Genomic DNA, 24,369 nt, shown 5'->3' with positions numbered 1-24,369 from the left:
ATTAAGGTTCTTGGCCACAGGGGAACTTCCTCCCTAAGGCCAAGTTCTGAAGCATCCCTGCTACCACGGGGTGGGGCAGGGCACTCGGCAACAACTCCACCCCCCACCTCACCCTTGGGATTGCCAATTTTCCGAGCAGCCTGGCCCACGGTGGCCTCCTATACCGTGAATTATGGCAGTTCTGGCTGGGTTGGCAGTCTCTCGCCAGCTGTCTAACTGCTGGGTTTCCAGGTTGGATTTTTGTTCTGCTCTTTCCTGCCGAGTTCTCCCCACTCAATCCTTTTAAGAGGGGAGCTTCTCCCCTCTGTCCTCCCACCCCCCCACACAGGACCAGCTGCCGACTGTGTTCTGTTTTAGCTGTGCTCCGCCCTCTTTCCAAGAATCCCAGGAAAAACGAAGGCCTCCTCCTCTGCCCAGCGACCCACCTTCCCCAGCCTCTGCAGCTTCTGCTCGCTCCTTTGAACACCTCCAGCCCATCGCCTCTGCGCTCGGAAAATAGTAGCGAATGCCTTTTGAGTGTTTACTGCATGACTGACCTTGTGCTAAGAGCCCCGTGTGTAAGCTTTCACCTACGCCCCATGGCAACTTTATGAGGGTGGGTCCCATTTTACAGATGAGGACACTGAGGCTTCGAGAGGCTGCGTCACTTGCCAAAGTCACGCTGAAGTACAACAGGGCCCTCAGCTCCCTCCCAACTGCCACTCTGATGACAAATGGACTCAGGCTCCTTTGGAGGTGAGTTCCCAGCCTGTCTCCCCTCCCCCACGAGCTAAGGGGCACCTGTTGCGTGTGTCAGAGAGGTCCCAATTTGGCCAGATGGCCCCTGGGGTGGTCGAGTCCTCTGGAATTGGAACCTGCACTATCCCATCCCCGCTCCGGCCATCGCCATGGCTGCTCGGTTTCCAGGTGTAACAAAGGGTTTGTTGTGGCAATCTGAGCAGGGTCACTGCGCTGTGAAAGCCATCACATCACATGTGCATGCCGCAGGGCTGGCTGCCAGGCTGACGACAGAGTGTGGAGGCTGCAGCTCCCTCACTAGGGACGCCCTGAGGACGCCCCCCCTTAGGGATGGTGACACACAGGCCTGAGGATGTGCTATGTTAAGAGGTGGATGGTACAAGGGCATTAACCCTGCATCCTAACATAGGTGGGGAAGCCTGCCTTGGATGGATGAGCATACGCTGGTGACCACAGATGACCACACTTTGACCTGCTCGCCACACCCTGGCCTCTCTAGATTATTGCTCCAGGAAGCCCTGTTGTTCTTGCATCTTGCGCAAGAACGAAAAGCTGGGCTGGGGGGAGGGCTTCTAGAGCAGACGGGAAGGGGTACTGGGGTGAGAGCTGGAGGGGCAGCACAAGCTCTGAAGCCAAACAGACCTGTGTTCAAGTACCAGCTTTGCCGCTTTTGGCTGCGTGACCTTGGTCAAGTCATTTCACCTCTCTGAACCCCACTTTCTTAATCTGTAAATATACCCACCCCTTAGGGTTCTGTGGATTCCTAATTGGGACAAGTAAAGTTCTCAGTCCAATGCCTGGCACGTGGTAACTAGTCTATAATGGGAGGATGCTAGACTTCAAGGCGTTGGATATCAGGAGCCGAGTCTTGTTTGAATTCCACTGTTGGCATGGTGCCATGCACATAAGGGACACCCCAAAAATATTTGTTAAATGATTGAATGAATGATGACGGGTCGCACCAAAAGTCAGCTTTGTCTCCCATTCCTTTGAGCGACTATTTCAAACTCCCCCTCCCCCCATCAACTCCCATGCCAGCCCTCTCCATTGCCCTATCCCCAAACTTCACAGACATCAGGGGCTCCCTCAGTTTCCTGTCTCCCCACCTTCTGCACCCACAGAATGCCCTCCTTTTCTCTCCAGGCTTCTCAGGTCCCAGGTGGACCTCTCCACCCGCTCCCTGAGTCCCTTCCCCACCCCTCATCCATCATCTTCCCTCTCTACTGGCTTTTTGTCTTCTAGAAATAACCATGGTCAACTCTCTCCCATCTGAAAGAACAGCCCCCAGCTGCTCTTGATCTTACCTACCTCCCCACTCCAGTCACCTGCCTCGGCTCCTTCACAGCCAAGCTCCCTGAGGAGTCCACCTACATCCCCCGCCCGCCTCGGTCTTCGCGTCCATCCCTCCTGTTCAGACTTCCCCCGGGGTCACCTGGCCCAGCTCTCCCCTCTGCGCCTCCAACCGAGGGCACCGGTGGCCTCCTCGTTGTCAAAGCGAACAGACACTTTGTTTTCTCATCTTTCCCAGCCTCTCAGGTGGCATTTGACGCCTCTGAGCGCGGCTCCTGGAAGCTCCCTGCTCCATCAGTTTCGGGGACACTCACCTCTCCTTTCCTTCCCAGCCTTCTCATTCACGCCTCTTCTTCCGCTGTCTCCGCATGTCCATCTTCCCTGGAGTTTTGCCCTCACCTCTCTTCCCTTTGTGCAGACCCAAGACTTGAACATACCGCCTGGATGCTGACGATTTCCTTGTCTCCACTTCGCTCTCTTTCTCCCCAGCCCGAAACCGACATGTCAACATGAACACTCTGCAAGCAACTCAAACTCGAGACGTGCTAAAATGAATTCCTTTTCTCTCCGAACCTGCTCCTCCTCCAGCATTCCCTGTCTCGGGAAACAGTCTCATCAACCCTTGTGGCCTCCAAGACAGACGCCTAAATGTCATCCTGGGCTCCACCCCCTTCCTTGCACCCCACAGCCAATTTGATGTTAACGCCTGTTGATAATTCCTTCCAATTATCTCCAGACTCCTCACTCTACCCCCTGTGGAGCCCCCAACAGGCAAATCTGATTATCAAACTCTCCAGCTTAAAAATATTCAGTGGCTCCTCATCACCTTTGGGATGACGTGTTCTTTCTTTCGATCCCAGAGAGGGCAATACTCTTCATCAGGAGCAGGACTCAGGTGAAGCAAGGGGGCGCCTAGGATGCAAAATTGAGGGAGGTACTCATTCTCAGGCTTCTACAAACGCCTCTTGAAATTTTATACCCTAACCACCCCCTGGTCTCTCCCCAGTCCCGGCCCTGCTTTTCATGGCTCCACGTCTTTGCACTTGCCATTCCCTCCACCCCAAGCACTCAAAGCCTTTCTCTACTTTACCAACTCCTACCCATCCTTTAAGACTTGGTTCAAGGGCCACCTCCTCCGAGTTGCCCGCCCTGACCCACCAAATCTGGGTTACATGGCACTTTTCTGTGTCTCCTTAACATCCCGTATACTCCTCCATCACATGGGCCCTGATGGCTGGTTTACTCCCCAGCCTCCACTACCAGCCTGGGGGCCTTTGAAGGCAGTTTGTTGAATGACTAGTAGAGGGAATGGATGGACCAATCAGGAAATGTGATGTGCTAAAAGTTACTGTTAATAATAATAATAGCTTGGGGCCCAGAGCCCAGCCTTGAATGGCCTTGCTCTAGAGGCCTACATGTCCTAGCAGTTAAAACTGATGCCCAGCAGTGGGCAGCGAGCTCCCCATCATTGGCAAGAAGGGGGATAGAGGATGGGGCCTCATGGCCATAATTCCGTCTGGTCTTGTTCAACGTTTCCTGTGGTGGCAGCTGGCGTGGGCACCATCTGGCCACCGTGTCCCTGCTTCTGAGGATGACAGTATCCTGCCTTCGTGCCCAAGTCCAGATGCCTTAGCGTGGCATTCGAGGCCCCTCTGGATCTGGCCCCGATCACCATCCAGCCTTAGCCCTCAGCATCCTTGCCTTCCGCTGTTCTGAATGATTTGAATTTTCTCGCCGTTTTCCTGCTCCCTCCCACCCTGGAGGCCCCTGCCCAGGCTGCTTTCTCTTCCTGGAATGCCGGTTTCCTCTCTCCTGCCTGCTCCCAACAGTGCTTCCTGTCACCTCCTCCAGGAAGCCCTTGCTGCTTGAGTACGGGTGAGGCTCCGCTCCGTGCTGTGGCAGCATCCCTAGCCTGGCCCTTAGCACACCGCATTGAAGTTGCCTCTAAATGCACAGCTCGTCTTTCTCCGAGTCACTCCGCGCTGGGCCCTGTTCTAAGCACCGTGGGTAATTTACCACGTGGAATCCCCACACAGCCTCACGCATCGGGCCTTCGTTACATCCTATTTTGACAAACGGAGAAATGGAGGCTCAGAGACACTCAGGTTCTATAGTTTCTCCGCTTCCTTTCTTGCATAACAAATCACCACAAACATGGCGGCTTAGCACACGTATGACCTCGGCGTCTGTGGCTCAGAGTCTGGGCGCGGCTCGGCTGGGTCCTGTGCTCTGGCTCTCACCAGGCTGCGGTGCAGGTGTTGGCCGGGCCGGGGTCTCATCTGGAACCGGCGGTCCTCTTCCAAGCTGGTTCAGTTGTCGGCAGAAGTCAGCGCCTTGCCACAACAGCACTGAGGCCCTCAGCTCCTGGATGCTGCCCCACTCCACGCAGTTCAAAACATGGCCGTTTGCTTCTTCAAGGCCAGTGAGAGGCTGTCTTTCTCTTCAGGAAGGGCCAAGGCCCTCTTTTATGGGCCTTCCCCTGATTAAGTCAGGCCCACCCAGGATCATCTTCCTTTTGATGAGCTCTAAATCAACTGATTGGGGACCTTAATCATATCTGCAAAATCTCTTGACCTTTGCCACAAAAGGTCACGTAATTATGGGAGTGACAGCCTCTCATGTTCACAGGTCCCCTCCATACCCTAGGGGAGGGGATGAAACAGGGCATGTCTGCCTTGGGGCAGGAACTTTGGAGGCCATGTTAGAACTCTGCCTACCACACACAGCTAGCAAGTGGCAGCAGCAGCGGTCAAACACAGCTCTTGTTACTCTGAAGTCTGCTTTTGTAATCCAGCTGAGGCCAAGGATACAAGGACCAAGGCAGTGGCAGGTCCTAGGAGGGTCAACTTGGGTACCACATGGAAAGCATCCAGCACAGTGCTTAGGAACTTGGAGGAGCCTTGGGGTGGGGGAATGCAGCAGAAATCTTTGAGCATCTCGTTTGAATTCGGCGCCTGGCTGGGAGCGGGAACCCAGCAGATAGGGATTCTTACACCCCTCGCCCCCCCCATCGCCTGCCGTCAGAATATAAAATAAGGGGTTGGCCCGGTGGCACAGCGGTTAAGTTCGCATGTTCCACTTCGGTGGTCCAGGGTTTGCCAGTTCAGATCCCGGGTGCGGACACGGCACCGCTTATCAAGCCATGCTGTGGTAGGCGTCCCACGTATAAAGTAGAGAAAGATGGGCATGGATGTGAGCTCAGGGCCAATCTTCCTCAGCAAAAAGAGGAGGATTGGCAGCAGTTAGCTCAGGGCTAATCTCCCTCAAACAAACAAACAAAGTTAAAAAAGAAAAAGAATATAAAATAAACTTACTCTTGTTACCCCCCGCTCCCCACAAAGAAAGGCACAGAGTCAGGAATTGATGCTGCATCTTTTTTTTTTTTTTACTTTTGCTTTCTTAAAGCATGTGCTGAGCCGGTAGGTGAAGCAATTTGGCAATTCAAAAGGCCCAGAGGCTTGGGCAGCGGCAGGGGGAGGCCAGGGGAGGGGTGGGGGTGGGGGTCCTCTTTCCCCGGCCGGGGAGCAGCAAAGCCCGCACTAACTTCATAAAATATAAAACACTGGAGGGGGGACGGGGGGGGAGACGTGTACAATACAATACCTTAGGGGATTGGCAATAATAAAAAATAAGGCTCATTATTTACAAACAATTTCTGTTCTTGGTCTCTGTACAGTGGGGGGTGGGGGGTGTCGGTGAGTTGACGTGTGTGTTTGTGGGTGGGTGGGGGCGGGGAGGCAGTGGTCGTGTTGGTCATTATGGGGGGGGCAGCCCAGTGAGTGGTTTATCTGAGGACGGATGGTTGTGGGAGGGAGGGGTCAGAATGGAGTGGTCCGCCCAAAGGAATGATCCAAATGTCAGGGGGCGAGGAGAGGCCCCAGTCAAGATCTGGGGCAAAGAAGGGTTGGGGGAGAAGTGGAACCCTTTCCCCTGGGATGGGACCTCAGGGGGCAGGGGTACGAGCCGGATCCGGGTTAGTGAGCAAGACAACCCCTCTTCCGGGTGGCGGGGGGATGTCCTGGGTCCTGGGTCTTGGCACGGCCTAGGAGAGTTTGATGGTGGTGTTGGGCCCCAGATCCCTGGAAAGAGAAGAGAAGTCAGGGGTCACCCTGTCCAGTAAGGACGCACACCCGTCTGCAAGCTGGATCTGGACACAGGAGGGATGGGAGGGTGTGGCTGACATGGGGACCAGGGGGCGGGCAGAGGGCAGGTGGAGCCTGGGACCCCAGGAGGGGAAGAGGCCGCCCGCCCACCTCTCGTGGAACCACTCCTTGGGATGGGAGAAGTCGGGGCTGGTGCCGTTCCCACTGCCGTCCTTCGGCCAGGCTTCGCTCAGGTACTTGCTGGTCTCGTGGGTGCTGTCCAGGTGGTCGAGCTGCAGGTGGTCCTGGGGGCGCTGCTCTGCCGGCCCCCCTGGCTTGATTTCCCAGCCGTCCGGGGGCTCCACAGGCAGGAGGGCGCTGCGGCCGTCCTCCCAGGAGCCTGCGCCCTCGTCGTAGAACAGGAGGCTTCGAGAGGGCACTGGAGAGGGAGCCTGGGGTGAGCCACGGCGCCAAGGAAGCCCCGCTTCCTTCCTCATCCTGGCCACGTGCCTGGATGTGGGCCCCGGAATCTCACAGGCCTGAGTCCGAATCCCAACTCTAACAACGCCGAGCTGTGTGACCTCAGGCGAGCCAGGTCCTTAACCTTTCTGAGCCTCAGTTTGCGCATCTGTAAAATACGGATGCTAGGCCCCACCTCCCGCAGATGTGAGGTTTGAACGAGATAAGACAGGGGAAGTGTTGCAACCTGTGTTTAATCAGCACTCAGAGAAAGCAGCTCTTTGGAAGCAGAGGGTACAGGCCCAGGCGTCTGAGAGCTGCCTCTGGTCCTACCTGTACTACCCACTTTCTGTGACCTTGACGAAATCGCTTCCCCCTCCCGGGCCCTCCTGTGCCCTTCGGGGAAATGGATGGGAAGAAAACACACTCATTGGATATCCACTGTGTGCCAGGCCTTGTGCAAAGCCCTTCGGCCTATAGCGAATCATCGTCCTCTCCCGGAAAGTCTTGGGAACGAGATATTTTTAGCCCCGTTTCACAGAACGGGTAATTGAGGTCCCAGGATATCAGGAACGGTGTCCCATGCTAGTTGTGAGTTGGTGCTGCAGGTGAGAGGCGAACCCGGGTCTGCGTGGCTCCAGGGTCCTCCCCCGACCCCGCACGCCTAACAGTCCGTGTGAAAGGTGCTCCCTGGAATTGTGTGATGCACCCGCTCTGCAAGCCAGCCCGCTCCAAAAGCCATTTGCTCCTGCAGAGGTGTCCCCCTTGCCCTGCCCAGAGACAGGGCCTGACGCCCGCTGTGCTCACTCCTCCAGGCCCTCGCAGCCTCCTCCGACTCGGGCTTTATTCAACACTACCCCCACCTGCCCCCCAACTTCCAGCCCTCCTGTCCGCAGCCTTTCTCTCCCTCCAAATGCACACGGCCCGCTCTGGCCTCGGAGCAACGGACACGTGGCTCCCAAGACCTCACCTCCCTCTCGCCCGCCTCCCTCAGCAACTGTCCTGTTCTCTCTCTCAGGCCGCTGTGCTTGTCCAGGAAGGGTTTCCACTCCCTGCCTCCACCTCCTCTGCAGCCTCCTCCCCTCAAGGCCCTGCGGGGTCCAGCTCCTCCTCCAGGCAGTGTCTCACTTTCTCTCGGACCTCCCATCTGTTTCCTCTTCCTCCTCCTGCCCTGCCAGACAGCTCGCTCCTGCTCAATGATGAAGGACACTCTGGAAGTTCCTCTGTAGGTCTACCCAAAGTATCTTCTGCCTCTGGAGATCCACAGTATTCTCTGCTGTGCCCTATGCCAGTTCTCCTTTGCCGCCCACGGGTTGTATCTTTTCTCTCCTCCCTGGAGCTCTTTAAAAGGGAGGGAGTGTGCTCGCATAGAAGGTGCCTCATCTGTACCAGACACTCTGCTAAGAGTGTTCACGTACTGTGTCAGGTGTGACTGACTCTGATCTCTGTACCTCACGGTCCCCTGTGGGATGGCAAATATCTGAGCCCACACCACCACTGCCCCTCCTCTGCCTGTGGGAGACATTACTCATGGATCATGGCTCTCCTTCCTGTTGATCCTGAGGGGTGCATCAGAGTCCTTCTTAACACAGTGCTTCAGGCAAACACCACCATCTTACTGGAAATGGCCCTAGAGCTGAGACTCATTTGCTATCCCGTCGTGAAATACTGAGGGTGCTTAGCAGATACCCCATAACCACTGGCACCATAATACATGGGGGCTAGGGTGGGGACGTTCCTATTGTCCCCTAAACCTACCTCCCCTGAGCCACTCCTGGGTGGCTGGGAATCTGGGGGCGGGGGAGTCTGCATTGTAGTCCCAATTCTACAACTAACATTGAATATATCATAGACCCTTGGGAGGCCTCAGTTTCCCCATCTGTAAAATGAGGAGGTAGAATGAGACGGTGCCAAGCCCAAACTTGGCTCCTCTCTGTGTCTGGCTTCTGCCTGGGGTACTCACTCTGACTGGCTGTGTAGACGCTGTCAGTGGCCATGGGGTCCTCCTTCACGGTCTGGGAGCCGGAGGAGAACTCGGGGAGGCAGGGCACGAGGGAGCCCAGCACCAGAACGAAGCACAAGGCTGCCACCTGGTAGTGGAGAGAGCGGGGGGTCAGACCTGGGGGAGGGAGGGGCTGCAACGCTGGCCTCCCTCAGTCCTCATCCCCCAAAACCAGTGGGTGCCAAGGGCTCCGTATTTTTCCAAGAAAGCAGCCCCTGGAGCCCACCCCCCCGACATGGGGTCTCCCACCCTCTGTGGAGAAGGTGGAGGAGGCTGCTCAGGCCCATTGTGGGGGCACCACAGGCAGTGCTGGAAAAAAGAGGGAAGTGGCCAGTGTGGTTGTCACCTATAGGATGGAAAAATCAGGAAAAGAAGAAAGGGGGAGGACGGGCGGGGGCTGGGACAAGGGAGGGGGACACAGCATGACACCAGACTCTCAGCAGGGGGAGCTAAGAGTCACAAAGCCCGAACTAACCCATGCCCACATCATGGCTCTGCCACCTCAGCATCTCAGAGGGGCTCAGGAGGCAAAGGGCTGGGCATTTCCAGGAGAGGGTGGAAGAGGGACCAGCAGCGACCTGAGCCACACCCTGGGCACTCTTGTGGGTTTTTAGACATTTGCTCAGCTTTCTCCCCACCATTCATTCCAGAAAGGACAAAGTCCACACTTCCCTGAGTCTCCCCGAGCCCTTCACTCCACAGGGTGTGGAAGCCGCCCCCTCAAGGGACTTGCCCTGCCATTGCCTAGCTGGGTTCACGTGAGTCACTACATATGCACAGTGTAAGAAGTGGTCAGGGAAGGTCATGTTCTAGAAGGTTCCATGGGCTTGGTGAAAGAGGCTGGGGTCCGTGAGAGCTTGACCTGAGGGACGTCGCCGGCAATATTGCCAATCCCTCAGAGCTCTCCCCATCCCTTAAAAAGCCAGCCTGGGGAAGGCTTGTCCTCCCGTGGCCCTGTGGGGAGGGAATGGCACCTACCATGAGGCAGGTCCCAGTCTGGGTGGCGGCCATCTTGTAAGGTCTGGAGATCTTGTTGGTGACCAGGGTCTGGAGTTTCTGCAGCTGCTGGAGCAGGGTCCTGAGGAGGGCACAGCGGTCACCCGGCAGGCTCCAACCTAGCAGGCATCTCTGCCTCCTGGAGCTCTCCTGGGGCGCACCTGGGCGGACTCCAGACTTGGCTTCCACACCAGGTGCCCATTCAGCCAAGACAGAGAAGGTCACCTCCCACTTGGCTCCTCTGTGTGGTGGCTCGGGCACCTGGGGCCTCGTGGGGAGTAGCTGGGCCACCCTGCGGGAGCTCAGGGGGACCCTATGATGCTCTTGGCCAAGATGGGGGTTGGAGGAGGGCCTGCCCCACCCGGGCTCAGGTCACCTTTTTCTCACCCTCCATCAGCCACAGTTAAGTTGACCCTCCCTCCTTTGTAACCCACAACATCGGAAGGGCCTGTGAATGTCCACTAAATAGCAGCTACTGTGTTTGTTAATTGTGGTGGTGTTTTCGCTTTTATCACAGCCCCTCTAACAGCTGGTTTATTTATGGATTTCCATGTGGGTCTCCTTCGCTACCTGTGGGCCCCCTGAGGGAAAGGGCTGGGTCCCACCCAGCGTGAAATCCTCTTGGTACCCACAGAAGGTGCCAGCCCACGCTTGGTGAACAAATGTTTCATCATCTCTTTCCTCCACCCAGCCCAGCGGCAGGGGCTGCAGTTCCCAGAATGTACAGCAGGTGGCGGAATAGCTCCAAGGGCCGGGCCCTATTTTGGGCCACAGAGGAATCTGGGCCAGGGGCGAGGGGTGAGGGGTGAGGGCCCCGGCTCCCCTTCCCTGAGTGGGGGGCCTTCTCCAGGTCAGCCAGGGGAGGGGCTGGAGGCCCCTGAACACGCCTGGGGGGAAGGATGGAAAGAAGGAACAGCTTCCTTGAGCACCTGCTCCATACCAGCTGTTATCTGTTATTTTGATGAATCTCAGCAAATAATTATTGAAGCGCTCCTGTGGGCTCACGGCTGGGCACTATCAAGAATTCAGAATAATAACCATAAAAGAAGAAGAAAGCTAACACGAATGGAACATTCTTAGATGCCAAGCACAGTGCTGGCCCTTTTCTTACAGCGTCTTATTAACTTCCTCATCCGGACCCCGGGAGATGGTGCTTGTCCCATCTCCATTTAGACAAAGAAACTGGGGTCCACGGAGGATTGAGTTTCCCCGGAATCACAAAAATGGCAGAGCGGGATGAGAACTCTGAGCTGTGACCTTAGGTAGCTACGGCGCGCCAGGCCCGCTGCCGGCTCTCTACTGGTGTTCCTAGAACTTCATTGTGCATGCAAGTCACCCAAGGGTCTTGCTAAAATGCGGCTTCTGATTCAGTAAGTCTGGGGAGGGTCCTGAGAGTCTGCATTTTGAACAAGCCCCCAGGTGTTGCCGATGCCGCTTGTCAGAGAAATTCCCTTTGTGCTAGCAGGGATGGACACCAGGGGTTCTCAAACTTGACGTCGCGTCAGAATTAAAAAAGAAGGAGGGCTTCTGAAGACAGATTGCAGAGCCCGCTGGAGTTCCTGACTCAGTGGGCCTCGCGTGAGGCCTGAAAATAAGCATTCCTAATGAGTTCCCAGGTGCTGACCACACTTTGCAAACCACTGCCCTCGACCATCTCACCTGAGTGTCCCCCCTCTGGTCGGGTGTCTAGAGCTAGAGCAGATGAAGAAGGCTGGGAAACCGGGGTCCCGGGCTGCTGTCGTCCTGAACTCAGATATTGCTCCTCTCTCCCGCCTCCCAGAGCTACGCCAGAGCCAGGCACTGGCTGCAGAAGGGCAGGGGGTGGGGGGGCGGCGGTTGGGGGGACGACGCAGGTGGCACCACCCACCTGTTGGCATTCTCCAGGGTCTCCACCTTCTTCCACAGTTCGTTGTTCTCTGATGTAAATGTCTCCACCCTGCGGGCCCCAAGCAGGGATGGACTCAGGGGCAGCCCCCAGACTCGCTGCCCGCCCCCCCCCCGGCCCTGCCCACCAGCATCCCAGTCCCTGGGCCCTCTGCCCCTGGCGCCCTGTGAGGGAAGACCCGGGGGGCAGGGCAGGCTGGGCAGTGGCGCCCAGGACCTTACTTCTTTTCTAGACACTCCACATACTCCTTCTTCTTACGGCGGCTCTCCTGGGCCGAGATCTGGAGGAGGAAGCCCCCAGACATGGGTTACTGCTGCCACACATCCACTTCCTGGGCCCCCCCCCCCCCACCCCGCTTTCAGGGCTGGCATCCCCAGGGGAGCAGAGGCCCCCGCCCACCCAGGAAGCCCCAGGGCAGGGCGGGGGTCTGGCTCACGTTTTACCTTGTTCTTGATTTTTCTGCGGACCCTCTTCAGAGCCTTCTCCTCGGCTTTGGTGAGGGGGAGTTTCGTGGGGATGGGGTAGCCCTCAGCAATCAGCGTGCGCTTCTCCTCCTCTGTCAGAAGCAGCGGCCCTGATGTCCCCTGCAGTTTCTGGAGGAAGGAAGACACGGCGCTTAGGAACCAGACAGCCCGGGGGGCAAACGGAAGCTCTGCCATTTACTGTCTGTGTGACCTGGGCAATGCACGCAACTCTCTGAGCCTCAGTTTCCTCATCTGAGAAAGGGGGTGAATCTGAATTAACCCACTAACATGTATCAAGGGCTTAAGATGGTGCTGAGAGCCTGGCATATTCGGCACTAAGTACATTGTTGGGGGGCTCCCTAGACCCCATCCGGGACCCCAGAACCTCAAAGCTCACTTGTCCAGGGCCCCCAAACAGCAGCCCCCTCACTCCCCTATAGTCTTGACTTGGGAGGCTCCATACCCCTCCCAGGGCTCAGGACCTGGCTCCCTGTTTCCTGGGGGATTGATCCCCACACAGTGCTCCCTGGAGGTGGCTTGGGCCACCCCCTGGAGCCCAGGAATGCCACCTTCTAGTCCTGGCTCTGCATCAGTGTGGGTCCAGCTGGCCTTTTGGACCTCTCCACCTGTTTCCTATTTACTGCAAGGCAGGATTGAAAGAATCTCACTTCCATCGGCCAGGCAGGCACCTCTCTGAATCCTGATGGGGGAGGGGATCAGGCTTGGGGGTCCCCAGACCCTTCCCTGCTGGCTGGTCATGTGCCAGGGTGCATTTACTCAATTCCTTGCCTCCAGGGTCAGCCCACCCCCAGCTGCTTACGTGCGGGGCGGTGAGGAGCGGGGAGGTGGAGATGGCTGTGGAGGAGCGGGCCATGGGCCGGACAGGGCTGGAGGGGGGCAGAGAGCGGGGACTCTGGGAGCCGTCGCTGTCACTGCCGTGGCTGCTGGGGGGAGTCGGAGGCATCTGCACCAGGTCCTCTGGGGAAAAGCAGGGGAAGACAGGTTAGCAGGGTTGCACCCAGCTCTGCTCGGACATCAGAGGTCAGCAGAGTGTGGGCCTACACCAGCCCTGACATCGTGGTCAACACTGCTGGGACCTTGACTAGCTGTCACCTCAGAAGCCCCTCTGTGGTGTCAGAAAGACGGGAGCTGATATCCTGGAAGCTGATTCCTGAGTGCCACCCATCTCTCACACTACAGAGGCCTGGCTCCTTTTTTTTTTTTTTTTTTTTGAGGAAGATTAGCCCTGAGTTAACATCTACTGCCAATCCTCCTCTTTTTGCTGAGGAAGCCTGGCCCTGAGCTCACATCCGTGCCCATCTTTCTCTACTTTATATGTGGGACACTTACCACAGCATGGCTTGTCAAGCAGTGCCATGGCCACACCCCGGATCTGAACTGGCAAACCCCGGGCCACTGAAGCGAATGTGCGAACTTAACCGCTGCGACACCGGGCCAGCCCCGAGGCCTGGCTCCTTTAAGCCTAGTCCTTGTGTGGATATCACAGAGGCTGGATTCTTGGAGTCCCTCTCCCATCCCAAAGGGCCCAGGGTCTTTGAGCCTCCAGCTTAGCAACCCCAGGAGGTGATTGGAGTCTCCCCAGAGCCAGACTCCAGGGGATCAGACTGGGCAAGCAGCAGCCTCTGTCCCTTTCTTCCTTCCACCCCAAAGTTCAGCCATAACTACCCCAGGGTTTCCATTTCTGACTTCAGGGAAACAGGACATCAGGCACCAGACTTTGAGCAGACCAGCCAGGAGCACTCTCTCCCCAGCCTCTGCTCCATGCTGTCCCTCTGTGGCCACAGCACCAGAGAGACTGACACTCTGCAGGTGGTCAGGAAGAAGCCTGGGCAGAGCCATGAGGATCCAGGGCCCCGCTGCGGGGAGCACTCCCAGGACAGCACAGAATGCCCAGGTGACTCCAGCTGCGGAGACCTGGGGCTCTACTGAGCTGCAGAGCAGGGCTGAGGGGGGAGGAGGACCTGCCCCGTCCCCCCCAGGCCCTGCACAAGGCCGCCTCCTGCGGGAGCCCTCTCTCCCCTCTTGGACTCTTGTTTGCCTCTCAGCGACGCCACACTGTAAAGAGCGCTGAAGCTGGAGTCAGAGAGACCTGAGTTCAAGTCCTGATGGTCACACCCCTGACTGTGTGACCTCTGGTTACATTTATTTAACCTCTCCCAGCCTCACTTTCCTGTAGAATGGGGATGAAAGGGCTCCCTGTGTGGAGCCATGAGGATGCAATGAGCTGATGCATGTGAACTGGCTTTACGAATTGAAGGCCATTCTATACTGTAAGGGGTCGCCACGCTGGTCCCTTCCTACCCTCTGTGAATCCTGTCTTCTCTCCGAGGCAGTCAGCACCTTGAAGGTGAAACTTGGGCCTTATTCATCCTTCTAAACTTTGTGGTCCTTAGCCCAGGGCCTGACACCCAGGAGATGCTAAACCAATGTTTATGAATCGATGTGAATCGATGTGGTGGGATTGGAAACATTCACTTAGCCCTTTCTCCTTCTGGCCCATCCAAGAAACGTCCTCCCCTGTTCCCTTCTCCCCCATCGGGTCTGGGGATGTGCTGCCCAGGCTCCCTGGGGATCTGCCATCTTCAACCCCTATCACTGCTGTGCATCTGGTAGTCTGTGGCCCTCACCACCCTGTGATCTACTTGGGTACAGGGATTGTCTTCTCTCTCTGCTTTCCCAGTTCCTGGGACTGGGAGATGCCCAGTGAACTCTGGATGGATGGATGGATGGATGGACGGATGGATGGACAGAAGGATGGGTGGGTGCATGGATGGTTGAATGGATGGATGGACAGATAGATGGATGGGTGGATGGATGGACAGATGGACAGAAGGATGGGTGGGTGCATGGATGGATGGATGGATGGATGAATGGACAGATGGATACATGGACAGATGAATGGATAGATGGATGGATGGATAGAAGGATAGGTGGGTGCATGGATGGTTGAATAGATGGCTAGAGAGTTAGTGAATGATGGGAGAGGGATTAGCAGAGAGGGTGAGAGGACATCGATATTAGTGATGACAGTCGTAGACTAGGAAAGAAGCGGAACGGATGGAGAGTGGGCAGGGAAGAAAGGATATTCTGGGGAGAGCTGGGGGTACGGAGGGAGATGCATGGGCTGGACCAAGGGAGTCGGGATGTTGTTGCCCAGGACTGGATAGGAAGAGTCCCCCTCTGGACACACGTACCTGGTGTCACTTTAAGGAACTGGTTCACCTCCTGGGGCTCTGCTTTGATCACTGGCAGCTGAGTCATTTCTCCTGGGGCCTGAGGAAGAGACAGGTCCAGCTCCATCAGCTGCCCTGGGGCTCTCCCCGCCACGCAATCCAAACTTCCTCCCTCCCTCCCTCCCTGAGGCTGGTGGTCTGCCCTGAACAGTTAAGGACGTGGCTGGGCTCAGAGTTCTGAGCACCGCCCAGAGGGGGCCGAGGCAAGTTCTTGTGCTTAGAGAAGCCAAGTCAGACCCAAGAAGAGAACGGAGGCCAAGTCGTGCAGTTCACGCCTCAAGCTCAGACAAAGAGGCTTTCCTGGGGCCTCTTTGGCCAGGGCCATCTTCTCAGTGGCAGCTGACCCTGCATGGACTTTGAAGGCCACGTAGGCCTTGGAGTGTGGGTTGCCATGAGGATGAGAGGTAATGTCTGGCATATCGTAGCTGTTCAATGAATGGTAACAACAGCACACTCAGAGGGGACATTAACTGGCTGGGGGCTCAGAGAAAGCTCCCCGAGCAGCTGACATCTGAAATGAGTCCTGAAGTATACATAAGAGTATTCCACATAAAGGATGGGGCAGGCAGTGAGTGAGAGGAAAAGCATTCCAAGCAGAGGGAAAAGCGTCCACAAAGGCACAGAGGCCAGACAGAGCATGGCTGGATCTGGAAACTGCAAGTATTCAGCGTGTCCAGAATGTAGGCGTGTGTGTCAGGGGCAGAGCAGTATGACACAAGCCCAGAAGATCTAGGGGGCAGGGGAGCAGAATCCCGACAGTGGAGTTTGAACAATGAGGAGCCCCTAATGGGTTTTGAGCAAGGGACCGAGAAAATTAGGTTAACACTCTAAACAGACGTTCATTCCTATTTCTTTATATTCCAACTTGCTGTTCCAGAAAGGACTTCAAGAAGACGTGGCTTTCTACACATGACCACCAACACATGTACAAATGGTGTTCTCTCTGAGGAAGGCACTGTGTCGGGTGCTGGATTCCAGGACGGCCTCTGCCCTCAGGGTCTGCAGCCAGCAGAGAGAGGTCACGAGATTGTGCGTGGGACACAGAATCTCAGATTTGGGCAGATGAATAATAAGCACAAAAAATTAAAGGTGGCAGGGACCTTGGAGATTCCCTGGTCCACACCTCCGCTCAGCCCTCAAGTGACAGATGAGGGGCAGTGATGCAGAAGGAAGATGGCATTTATGCGGGTCTCACAGCTCATCATTGACTGTGCCAACTCCTGGTTCCTGTGCCTTCCTAGGGTGTTAGGAGCTCAGGAGAGTGGAAGGTGTGGGCTCTGCCATCTGGCGGCCGAGTTTGGAACGCAGCTCCATTGTTTCTGACTGTGTGACTTGGGGCAAGTTCCTTAACTCCTTGAGCCTCAGTTTCCCTCTCTGAGGCATGTCCCCAATCTCTAAGACCCTTCCTGCTGTGGCAAGGCCCAAGGAGTCTCTGAACCAGTCTTGGAGATGGTCTCAAAAGATCCTCCACATCTGCCCCAACCTTGATCCTTCCTGTCCGTGGTAGGGTGCGGAGGGGCTGATCCTTCTTGTCTTTGGCCACATATATTCTCATCAGTGAGCCTAGTGGCCAGCGGGGGGCAGGACCAGCCCACATCTGACTCTAGGGGTTTCAAGATGACCCCCATATAGCAGAAATTGAGGACTAGAAGCCCCTTAGAGGTAGTTCACCCTCCCATTCTACAGAGAAGGAAGCTGAGGAAGAAGGAGGGAATGCACTGTGCCCGGAGCACCAGTGAGGGCCGAGCTGGGACCCAGGGACGGGGCTCTGGGCCTCACCTTCCCAGAAGGGTCTTCAGACGTCAGCTTTGGATCTGTAGCTGAACATTGTTATCTATACATCCATGGGGTTGGGGGTTGGCATGGGAGTATGGGTTAAAAATACTAATCTCACGAATGCAACCAATGAAATATAGCACAATTTGTGTATTTCTATTTGGGTCTTTCTTCCTTTTTGAAAATCCTGATGCTTGGAGAAAAGCAAGTGGCCTGGGCTGTGTCCATCCCCAACATCCTGGACCGGGCCCCTGGCGCACGGTCCTGCCTGGGTCCCTGTAAGCTTCCTTCTGCACGCAGTGAGGGCCCAGCTGACTCTGAGGGTGTTGTGGTTTGTGCCCATTCTAGGATGGTGAAGAGGTGGCTGGGGGGACGCAGAGGCAGAGGACGCAGTCCTGAGGGTCACATTGCTCCCCATTCATAGAGATGCACCTTCCCACAGAGACCCACCACTCCTCCTCCCTCCCTCAGCCCCTACAAACAGTCCCCCGGCTCACCTGGTGGGGGGCGACGGGCAGCCTGGACAGGGGGCTGAGGCCCAGCAATGGGGTGGTGGCCATGGCGGCAGCGGCAGCCATGGCCGAGGAGGCAGCCAGAGGGTCCACGGGCAGCTCCGGGCTCTGCTCCTGCTTCACCATGACGGAGCACAGTTTGTGTCCCAACACCCACGCTCCGTGTTCCACGTCTGAGGGAAGGGAGCAGGACCCAGGCTCAGGGGACTCCCAGGGCAGAGGGCTCAGTGCCCCTCCTACCTGCTGGGAGCTGCTCTGGACCGCACTGAAGAGAGATGCTAGGGGATACCAGGAAGCAGGCAGGACAGGGCAGAGGGGGGTGCTTGTGAGGCGGGAGGCAGAAGTGGGCTGGGGCCAGAAGAGGTGGGGGCAGCATCTTCATTCGGCAGCTTACAGCATGGGCTTGGACGACAGACCTAGACCCTTCCTGACTGGCTGTGTGACCTTAGGTAAGTTGCCTAACCTCTCTGAACCTCAGCTTCGTCATCTGTAAAAGTGCCCGACAAGAAGTAAACATTCAATAAATGGCAGCTATTGTTGATACAGTTATTGTTATTCAGTAAACACTTGCTGAGTGCTGTGCTAGGTACTGGGGTTCTAGCGAGAGTCACAAGCAGCATAATGTAGTTGGAATGGAAAGGGGAGGGGAAGATGGGGTCAGAGAGGCCAGCAGGGGTGGCATGGCCCTGGAGGCCGGGCTCTGAGCTATGACTTTATCCTAGGGTAATGGGGAGCCACCGAAGAATTTTAAGCATGCTCAAATTTGTAATGGTAAAAAGATCACTCTGCATCCCATAACCTGCAACTATGATATACAACTATGGACAGGGGGGGTTTGGGGAGATAAAACAGGAAAAAAAAAAAAAAAAGATTGGCAACAGTTGTTAGCCCAGGTGCCGATCTTTAAAAAAAAAAGAAAAAGATGACTCTGCCTGTGTGTGCAGACTGGACCGGCTGCAGGCAAGATGGAGGTGGGGAGCCTGTTGAAACCATCCAGCAAGAGAAGCTGAGGCCTGAGCAAAGGTGGCGGCCGTGGGGATGGACAGGAAGGACAGACTAGAGACAAATGGAGAAGGAAGACTCCACAGGACCGTGTGACTGGGGACAGGTGGGGGACGAGGGGTGTGCTCAGGTTTCCCAGGGCAGTGTCCACCTCCTGCCCACCTAGTGGGCCTCCTGGCCTCCCCTGGGCTCCAGGGCTGGCAAGCTTCATCCCTTTTCCTGATGGGAGCCCACAGTCCCCCACCCCGAGCTAGCCCTGCTCACAGTGGCCCCAGCACCTGGCAGCCAGAGAAGCAGCCACTGAGGCAGGTCCCGAGTCAGCCTGCGGGGGAAGGGCTGCAGGGACCTTTGGGCCCGCTGCGGGTGGGGAGAGGGGTCAGAGGCTCCTGAGCCCCCTCGGAGGCCAGGCCCCACCCTGCTGGGAGCATGATTGGCTCAGCTCTGGGCCACAGGCCGCTCCTGAGCATCAGGAACACCCACAATCTTCCCAAATTACAGGTCAGCCCGCCAGCCTCTGGGGAAGCGGACCCCTGCAAAGGGCCCAGAGACAAATGGCTCTAAAAATAGACTTGGGGGGGCCAAGGCGGTGCTGGGCTGGTCCAGCAGGGGTGGATGGAGAACCTGCCATGGGAGGGAATGCGCCCCATACCCTGCTTGGCTGAGGCCAGGGCATGCCAGGAAGCTGGGACCTCAGCGGCCACAAGCCCGGAGCCACTTCAAACCCCAGAAGGTGTCCCTGCCCTTGGGGGTGGAGTTGGGGAGGGGCTACAAAGGCCTGTCTCTGCCCCCAGGGAATCTCAAAGACCCTCAGCACAGCTCTAAGCCTTTGATATATATGAACTCATTTATTCCTCCCCACAATCCTATGGGGCAGGCAGCATTATTCTCCCCATTTAACAGATGAGACTATCGAGAAACTCACTCAAGACCATTGTCCTCTGAAGGGAAAGAGGAGTAAGAACCCCGCTCATTGCTCTAGCCACTACAGTATTAACAGGACTTTTACAGGCATGATGAGAATAGCCACTAATTATTGATATATATTATGTGCTGGGTACTTTACATACATATTTTTTAATCCTGGCCAGAGTTCTCAAGGTACATGTTATCTTCTTTTTATAACTGAGAAAACAGAGGCCCAGAGAGGTTAAGTAACTTGCCCAAGGTCACACAGCAGCTGATGGAGGCATACCAAAGACTGTTTGGTTCCAAACCCAGTAACCCTTACTGCCCCCCAAGGCTGGCAGATGGGGTGGTGGCAAGGGTGTGGGGTTTAGAATCAGGGGGGTTGCTTGCTCTCAAGACCCCACTCTGTGTTTTACTCTGTGTGTGACCTAGACAACTCAGCTTTCCTGAAGCCTCATTTTCCTTATCTCTCAAATGGGGATTATGGTCAAAGCGATTCCTACATCACCTGTGAGTTGTGAGAAGTAGATGAGATAATGAACATGAAGGCACTTATGAGGGCTTTAGAAATGTTTATTGCGATTCCCATTTGTAGATGAAGAAACTGAGGCTTCCAGAGGCTGAGTCCCTGATCCCCTCGCCAAATATGATGGGGCACGATGCCTGTATTTGAGGAAATGCCCAAAGGAACCATTTCTAGGTGGGGCACAGTCTGGAGTTCTCGAAGGCTCATGATGTGAGAGGATGGACTCACAGGGCCCTTTGCTTAAAGTGGGGGAGTCGGGGAGAGGGGACCTTTAGAGGACCCTACCTTCGGGAATAAAAGTAGGGTGCAGGGGTCTCTCCCAGGTGGCAGTCAGAGGACATCACAGGATGGGGGGTAGGTTCAGAGTCTGGGTAACTTGTCCACATTTACTGTTTAACCGCCCCCAGCCCCTGGACCGTTCCCTCAAAGTCAGTTGTTCTCAGACCCAAGCATGCATCAGAATCACCTGGAATGCTGGGCCCTACCCACAGGGTTCCTGATCCAGCAGGTCTGGGTGGGACCTGAGAATCTGCATTTCTAACAAGCTCCCAGTTGGTGCTGCTGGTCTGGACCACACCACTGATTTAAGTCAGCAAAAACCCCTTTCGAGAAGTGCCCATATGAGATTGATGTAGTGGCCCCTCTGGTCCCTCTGGGCCCGTGCTGTCTCTGGGTCCTCCCACCCTTTACCTTGGGTGGTGTCCTCCATCTTGATGGGCACCAGGGGGCTCTGTGGCGCCGAGTCCCCGCTCAGGGAGTAGCTGTGCTCCGCCTGGATGCCCGGGGTGGGGGAGTCCAGTTCCATGTCCAGCAGAGGGCCCTTCTCGTCCAGCACGGGGTCATCAAAGAAGCTGCTGAACAGGTCGTTGGAGAAGTCCTCCATATTCTCCGTAAAGTGGTCCAGATGCTCTGGGAAGTGCTAGGGAAGGAGGAAGGGAGAGCGGGGAGGCAGCTTAGCTTGGGAAGGGGGTGCAGATGCTGCTGTGGTGGTCCCCCAGCCCTGCCACGACCATCACTGTCACATCAACCTCCCCATGACTCTTCCCGGCCATCATTAATACCACCACACCACCACATCCCCACTCCCCACATCCCCAGAGCCAACTATTATCATTTCTATCATTACCGCCAGCACGGTCATCACGATACCTCCACCACCACCTCCACCCTCATTGTCATCATCCTCAAGGGGCAGCTGTGGATGGCGTGAAAGAATCCCTGGCCCAGGGGACAGGACATGTGGCTCTGTGACCTTGGTCACATCACTTAGATGGCCCATGTCTGTTTCTCGGTCCATCCTACTTCCTTCATGGGAAGACTAAATAAGAGTGAACGTGTGTCTACGTCAGCAAATTTGCATCCCAAAGGCAATATTAGCGACTTCTGTTTCTCTTTCGCTCGGATGCAAGGCGGTGAGATTATAGAGGCCTCCTCCCCCCACCTCATTAGCACTGTCCCCACCTGTCCTCATGCCTCCAGCATCCCCCTTTTCCAAGCCATTCTTTATACCAAGACATTAGACTCTGGAGTCACATTACTTGGGTTCGAATCCTGGCTTGTATACCTTCTAGCTATGACTCAGGACCGTTCAAACTGTGGGTGGTGACTCATGAATGGATTACGAAATCAATTTCACAGGTCACGACCAGAATTTAAGAAAAAATAAAACAGAACGAAAGAGAGAAGAAATATCAGAGCACACTGCACATAGAGAGCTTGAGTACCTGGTGAAATTTTTATCTGTTATGCCTGTGTGTGTATGTTTCTGGTCATGATGTAAACTATACTTCTTAGAAACAAAAAAGTCTGAAAAATATTGGTCTCCGTGATCTTGGGAAAGTTAATTAACCTCTCTCTGTTTCATTTCCTCCTTTGTGCAGTGGGGACAATAACAGCTTCGTCTGCTAGGATTATAGTGAGGATTTAAGAAGTTAATACATGTGAAGCATTTAGAATAGTCCCTGGGACCTAGTGATCATTCAACAAACGTGACCTCTTCTTATTCATAAAGCACCCAGTGGCTGCCACATAGTAGGTGCTTATTTTTTCCTCTCTGAAGGAAAATTCCTCTCTAAGGAATCCTAAATATGTAAGGAAATATTACTGCTGTCTATTCACTATTCACTGACTGGATGAACTTGCTGGTGGGTTGGAAGAGATGGTGGGGGGTTCTCGTCAGGCCCTGGGGGCCCAGCTGGTCAGTGCGTAGGGATGGTTTCTGGGGGATTGGCTCAAGGTCTGTGGGTGGTGGCTCTTTCTGGCCTGGAATACTCGGAGGCTGTCCCAGTCCAGAAGGGAGGAGCAGAAAAGCCCTCTGCCTGAGCATAAGGGTCAGAAAGCCACATCCGTCCCTGGGGAGCAGGGAGAGAGCACAGTTCTGCCACCAGATGGACTTTCTTTCAACTCCTCGCTCCATGACTATTATTGCATTTCTCCATGCCTCAGTTTCCTCATCTCTAAAGGGGAAATAAGAATTCCTACCTCACAGCACTGTCATGCAGATCAAACATTTGTTAGGTGCTTCATACTCACCTCAGGACTACAGGGGAAAATGAGTAAATACACATAAACACTTAGAACAGTGCCTAGTATGTAGGGAGCGCCTGATCATTGTTAGCCATTATTGTTATGAAACCACAGCTTCTAAGAGCTCAACTCTGGGCTGGGCTGAGCTGAGCTTGGAGCCAGTAGGGGGAGGTGGTTTGGTCTTCCCCCCTAAAGATCAGAGAATCCAGGACAAAGTGAGTTCAGAAGGCACATTCACTTAGGCGCTCTGCTTTCTTCCCAGTTTGCCAGAACGCATCCTTGTCACCCTATATTTTTGTCGTGGTTTTAACCTTCCAAAGGGCTTTCACGGCGTTTCGTTTTATTTGATCCTAACAATTCCCCAATGACATAAGGAAGTTGCATATGGGCATCTGACAGATAGGGAAACTGAGGCCCAGAGAGCCAAGTAGAAAAGGGAAGGGGTCACAAGCCCACCCCACCCAGTCCTTCTCCAACAGCGGCAGACATTCCCCTTTGCAGGAGCTGCCCGTGTGCCAGATCGTCAACTCCCAGAGGCGGGGTCTGTATCTGGTCCACCTGCTGGATCCCAGCACCCGGCCCATGAGAGCCACTCAATCACTTCTGGTGGAGGCACAGGACTTTGTACCCCAGAGGGTAATGCCATCAGTGTGTCAATCGTGCACCAGTGGGCGTGAGGCAATACCAGGAGGTCACAGGCCTCAGCTGAGCAAGTTTCTAAGAATAACTGATCCCAGATGAGGGCCATTTACAGGGGACAACCCGGGCCCCCAATCGCCCAGCCAGCGCAGGCAGGACTGTGCTGGCCACACCCTCCGCACAGCCTGGGCCAGCCCAGCTGGGGGCGCTTGCCCGGCTCTCTCTGTCTCTCTCAGGGTCTCTCTAAGGCCTGCTGTGGGGCCCCAGTGGGAGGGGGCTGTGAAGAGAGCGAGGGCAGTGAGTCAGCCGCTAAGGTATTTCTCCAGCAGCTGCTTCTCAGGAGATAAGGGTCTGCCAAGCCCTTCCCCGGGAACTGGGAGAGGAGCACAGCTTCCCAGTCTGGGCTGGGGTCTCTGAAGGCCTAAGCGCCAGGCAGATGCGCCAGGTCCTTCTCAGAGACCCCTTTTGGGGTGCCCAGAGGAACCTGCTGAGGGAGCTCAGTTGGCCCCCTTTTGTGAGCAGCCCCCACCCTACCTGCTGGAAACGGCAGCCAAGGCCCAGCAGGATGGAGCTTCAGAGAGTGGGAGCCAAGTGGAAGGGGAGGGCGGCCAAGGGGCAGGCCGGGTAGGGGCGGAGGACACTCAGAAAAGCAGGTCCTCCTTCTCAGGGCTTCCTTGTGTGCGAGGTGGACCTCCGTGGCAACAGTGGACATGTCCCATCACCCCTAGTCCCACCTCCTGCTCCTGGGAGCATGCCAGAAGGGACTCCCTTTGGAGAGCTCTGTAGTCCTACTGCCGCCTGGTGTCTGGCCTCTCAGAGCAGCTCAGTTATGGTTGGTTTATACCATCAATTTAGATGCAGAAGAGACCTGAGAAAGCCCATGGTCCATGCCCCCGACCCCTACCCCCATTTGCTAATGAGGAAACTGAGGTCCAGAGAGGGAAAGCCGACTCCCCAGGGTCACACAGCGAGCTGGTGATGTTGAGGGAGGGGTTCTTTGCAGCTCGGGGCTGCACAGGAATTCGGGGCACCTTATCCTTGTCCTCTTACCTCTTCCTCTGCACCCACCCTCCCCTCAACCCTGGAAGGCCCACTCTGGCCATCTCAGGCCTCCTCAGCTCCAGCACCGCCCCTTGGTTTCCCCGCAACCACACCCAGCTCTCGCTCCAGCTCACACACGAAAAGTTCAGGTTTCAGACTATCCGATGGAAATTATTAGGGGTGAAGGGCAGGATTCTATAAACGGCGGGGGGTCGTGGGTCCACGTTGAGGGGGATGGGGTCCCACTGGGGGTGAACGTCCTATGGGGGAG

At 55.7% G+C, this 24,369-nt stretch overlaps 1 protein-coding gene across 1 annotated transcript in view; it reads right to left on the bottom strand.

Moving 5' to 3' along the window:
* Positions 1-5,388: 5,388 nt before the first annotated feature.
* The window catches only part of CREB3L1 (cAMP responsive element binding protein 3 like 1), a 35,339-nt gene continuing 16,358 nt past the window's right edge, over positions 5,389-24,369 (bottom strand). Inside the window, exons 2-12 of the mRNA XM_044750123.2 lie at positions 20,583-20,811; positions 17,444-17,631; positions 15,132-15,210; positions 12,737-12,894; positions 11,896-12,045; positions 11,674-11,732; positions 11,435-11,503; positions 9,550-9,649; positions 8,533-8,659; positions 6,282-6,549; positions 5,389-6,107 (exon numbers count right to left, since the gene is read on the bottom strand). Coding sequence (XP_044606058.1) covers positions 6,071-6,107; positions 6,282-6,549; positions 8,533-8,659; positions 9,550-9,649; positions 11,435-11,503; positions 11,674-11,732; positions 11,896-12,045; positions 12,737-12,894; positions 15,132-15,210; positions 17,444-17,631; positions 20,583-20,811 — 1,464 coding nt within the window. The 3' untranslated portion in view covers positions 5,389-6,070. The remainder of the gene's footprint in view (positions 6,108-6,281; positions 6,550-8,532; positions 8,660-9,549; positions 9,650-11,434; positions 11,504-11,673; positions 11,733-11,895; positions 12,046-12,736; positions 12,895-15,131; positions 15,211-17,443; positions 17,632-20,582; positions 20,812-24,369) is intronic.

This window comes from Equus asinus, chromosome 17 (genome assembly GCF_041296235.1).
Source record: "Equus asinus isolate D_3611 breed Donkey chromosome 17, EquAss-T2T_v2, whole genome shotgun sequence".
Classification (NCBI taxonomy): Eukaryota; Metazoa; Chordata; class Mammalia; order Perissodactyla; family Equidae; genus Equus; species Equus asinus.
Note: the sequence above shows the minus strand (reverse complement) of the source record. Positions and strands in the feature narration are given on the sequence as shown.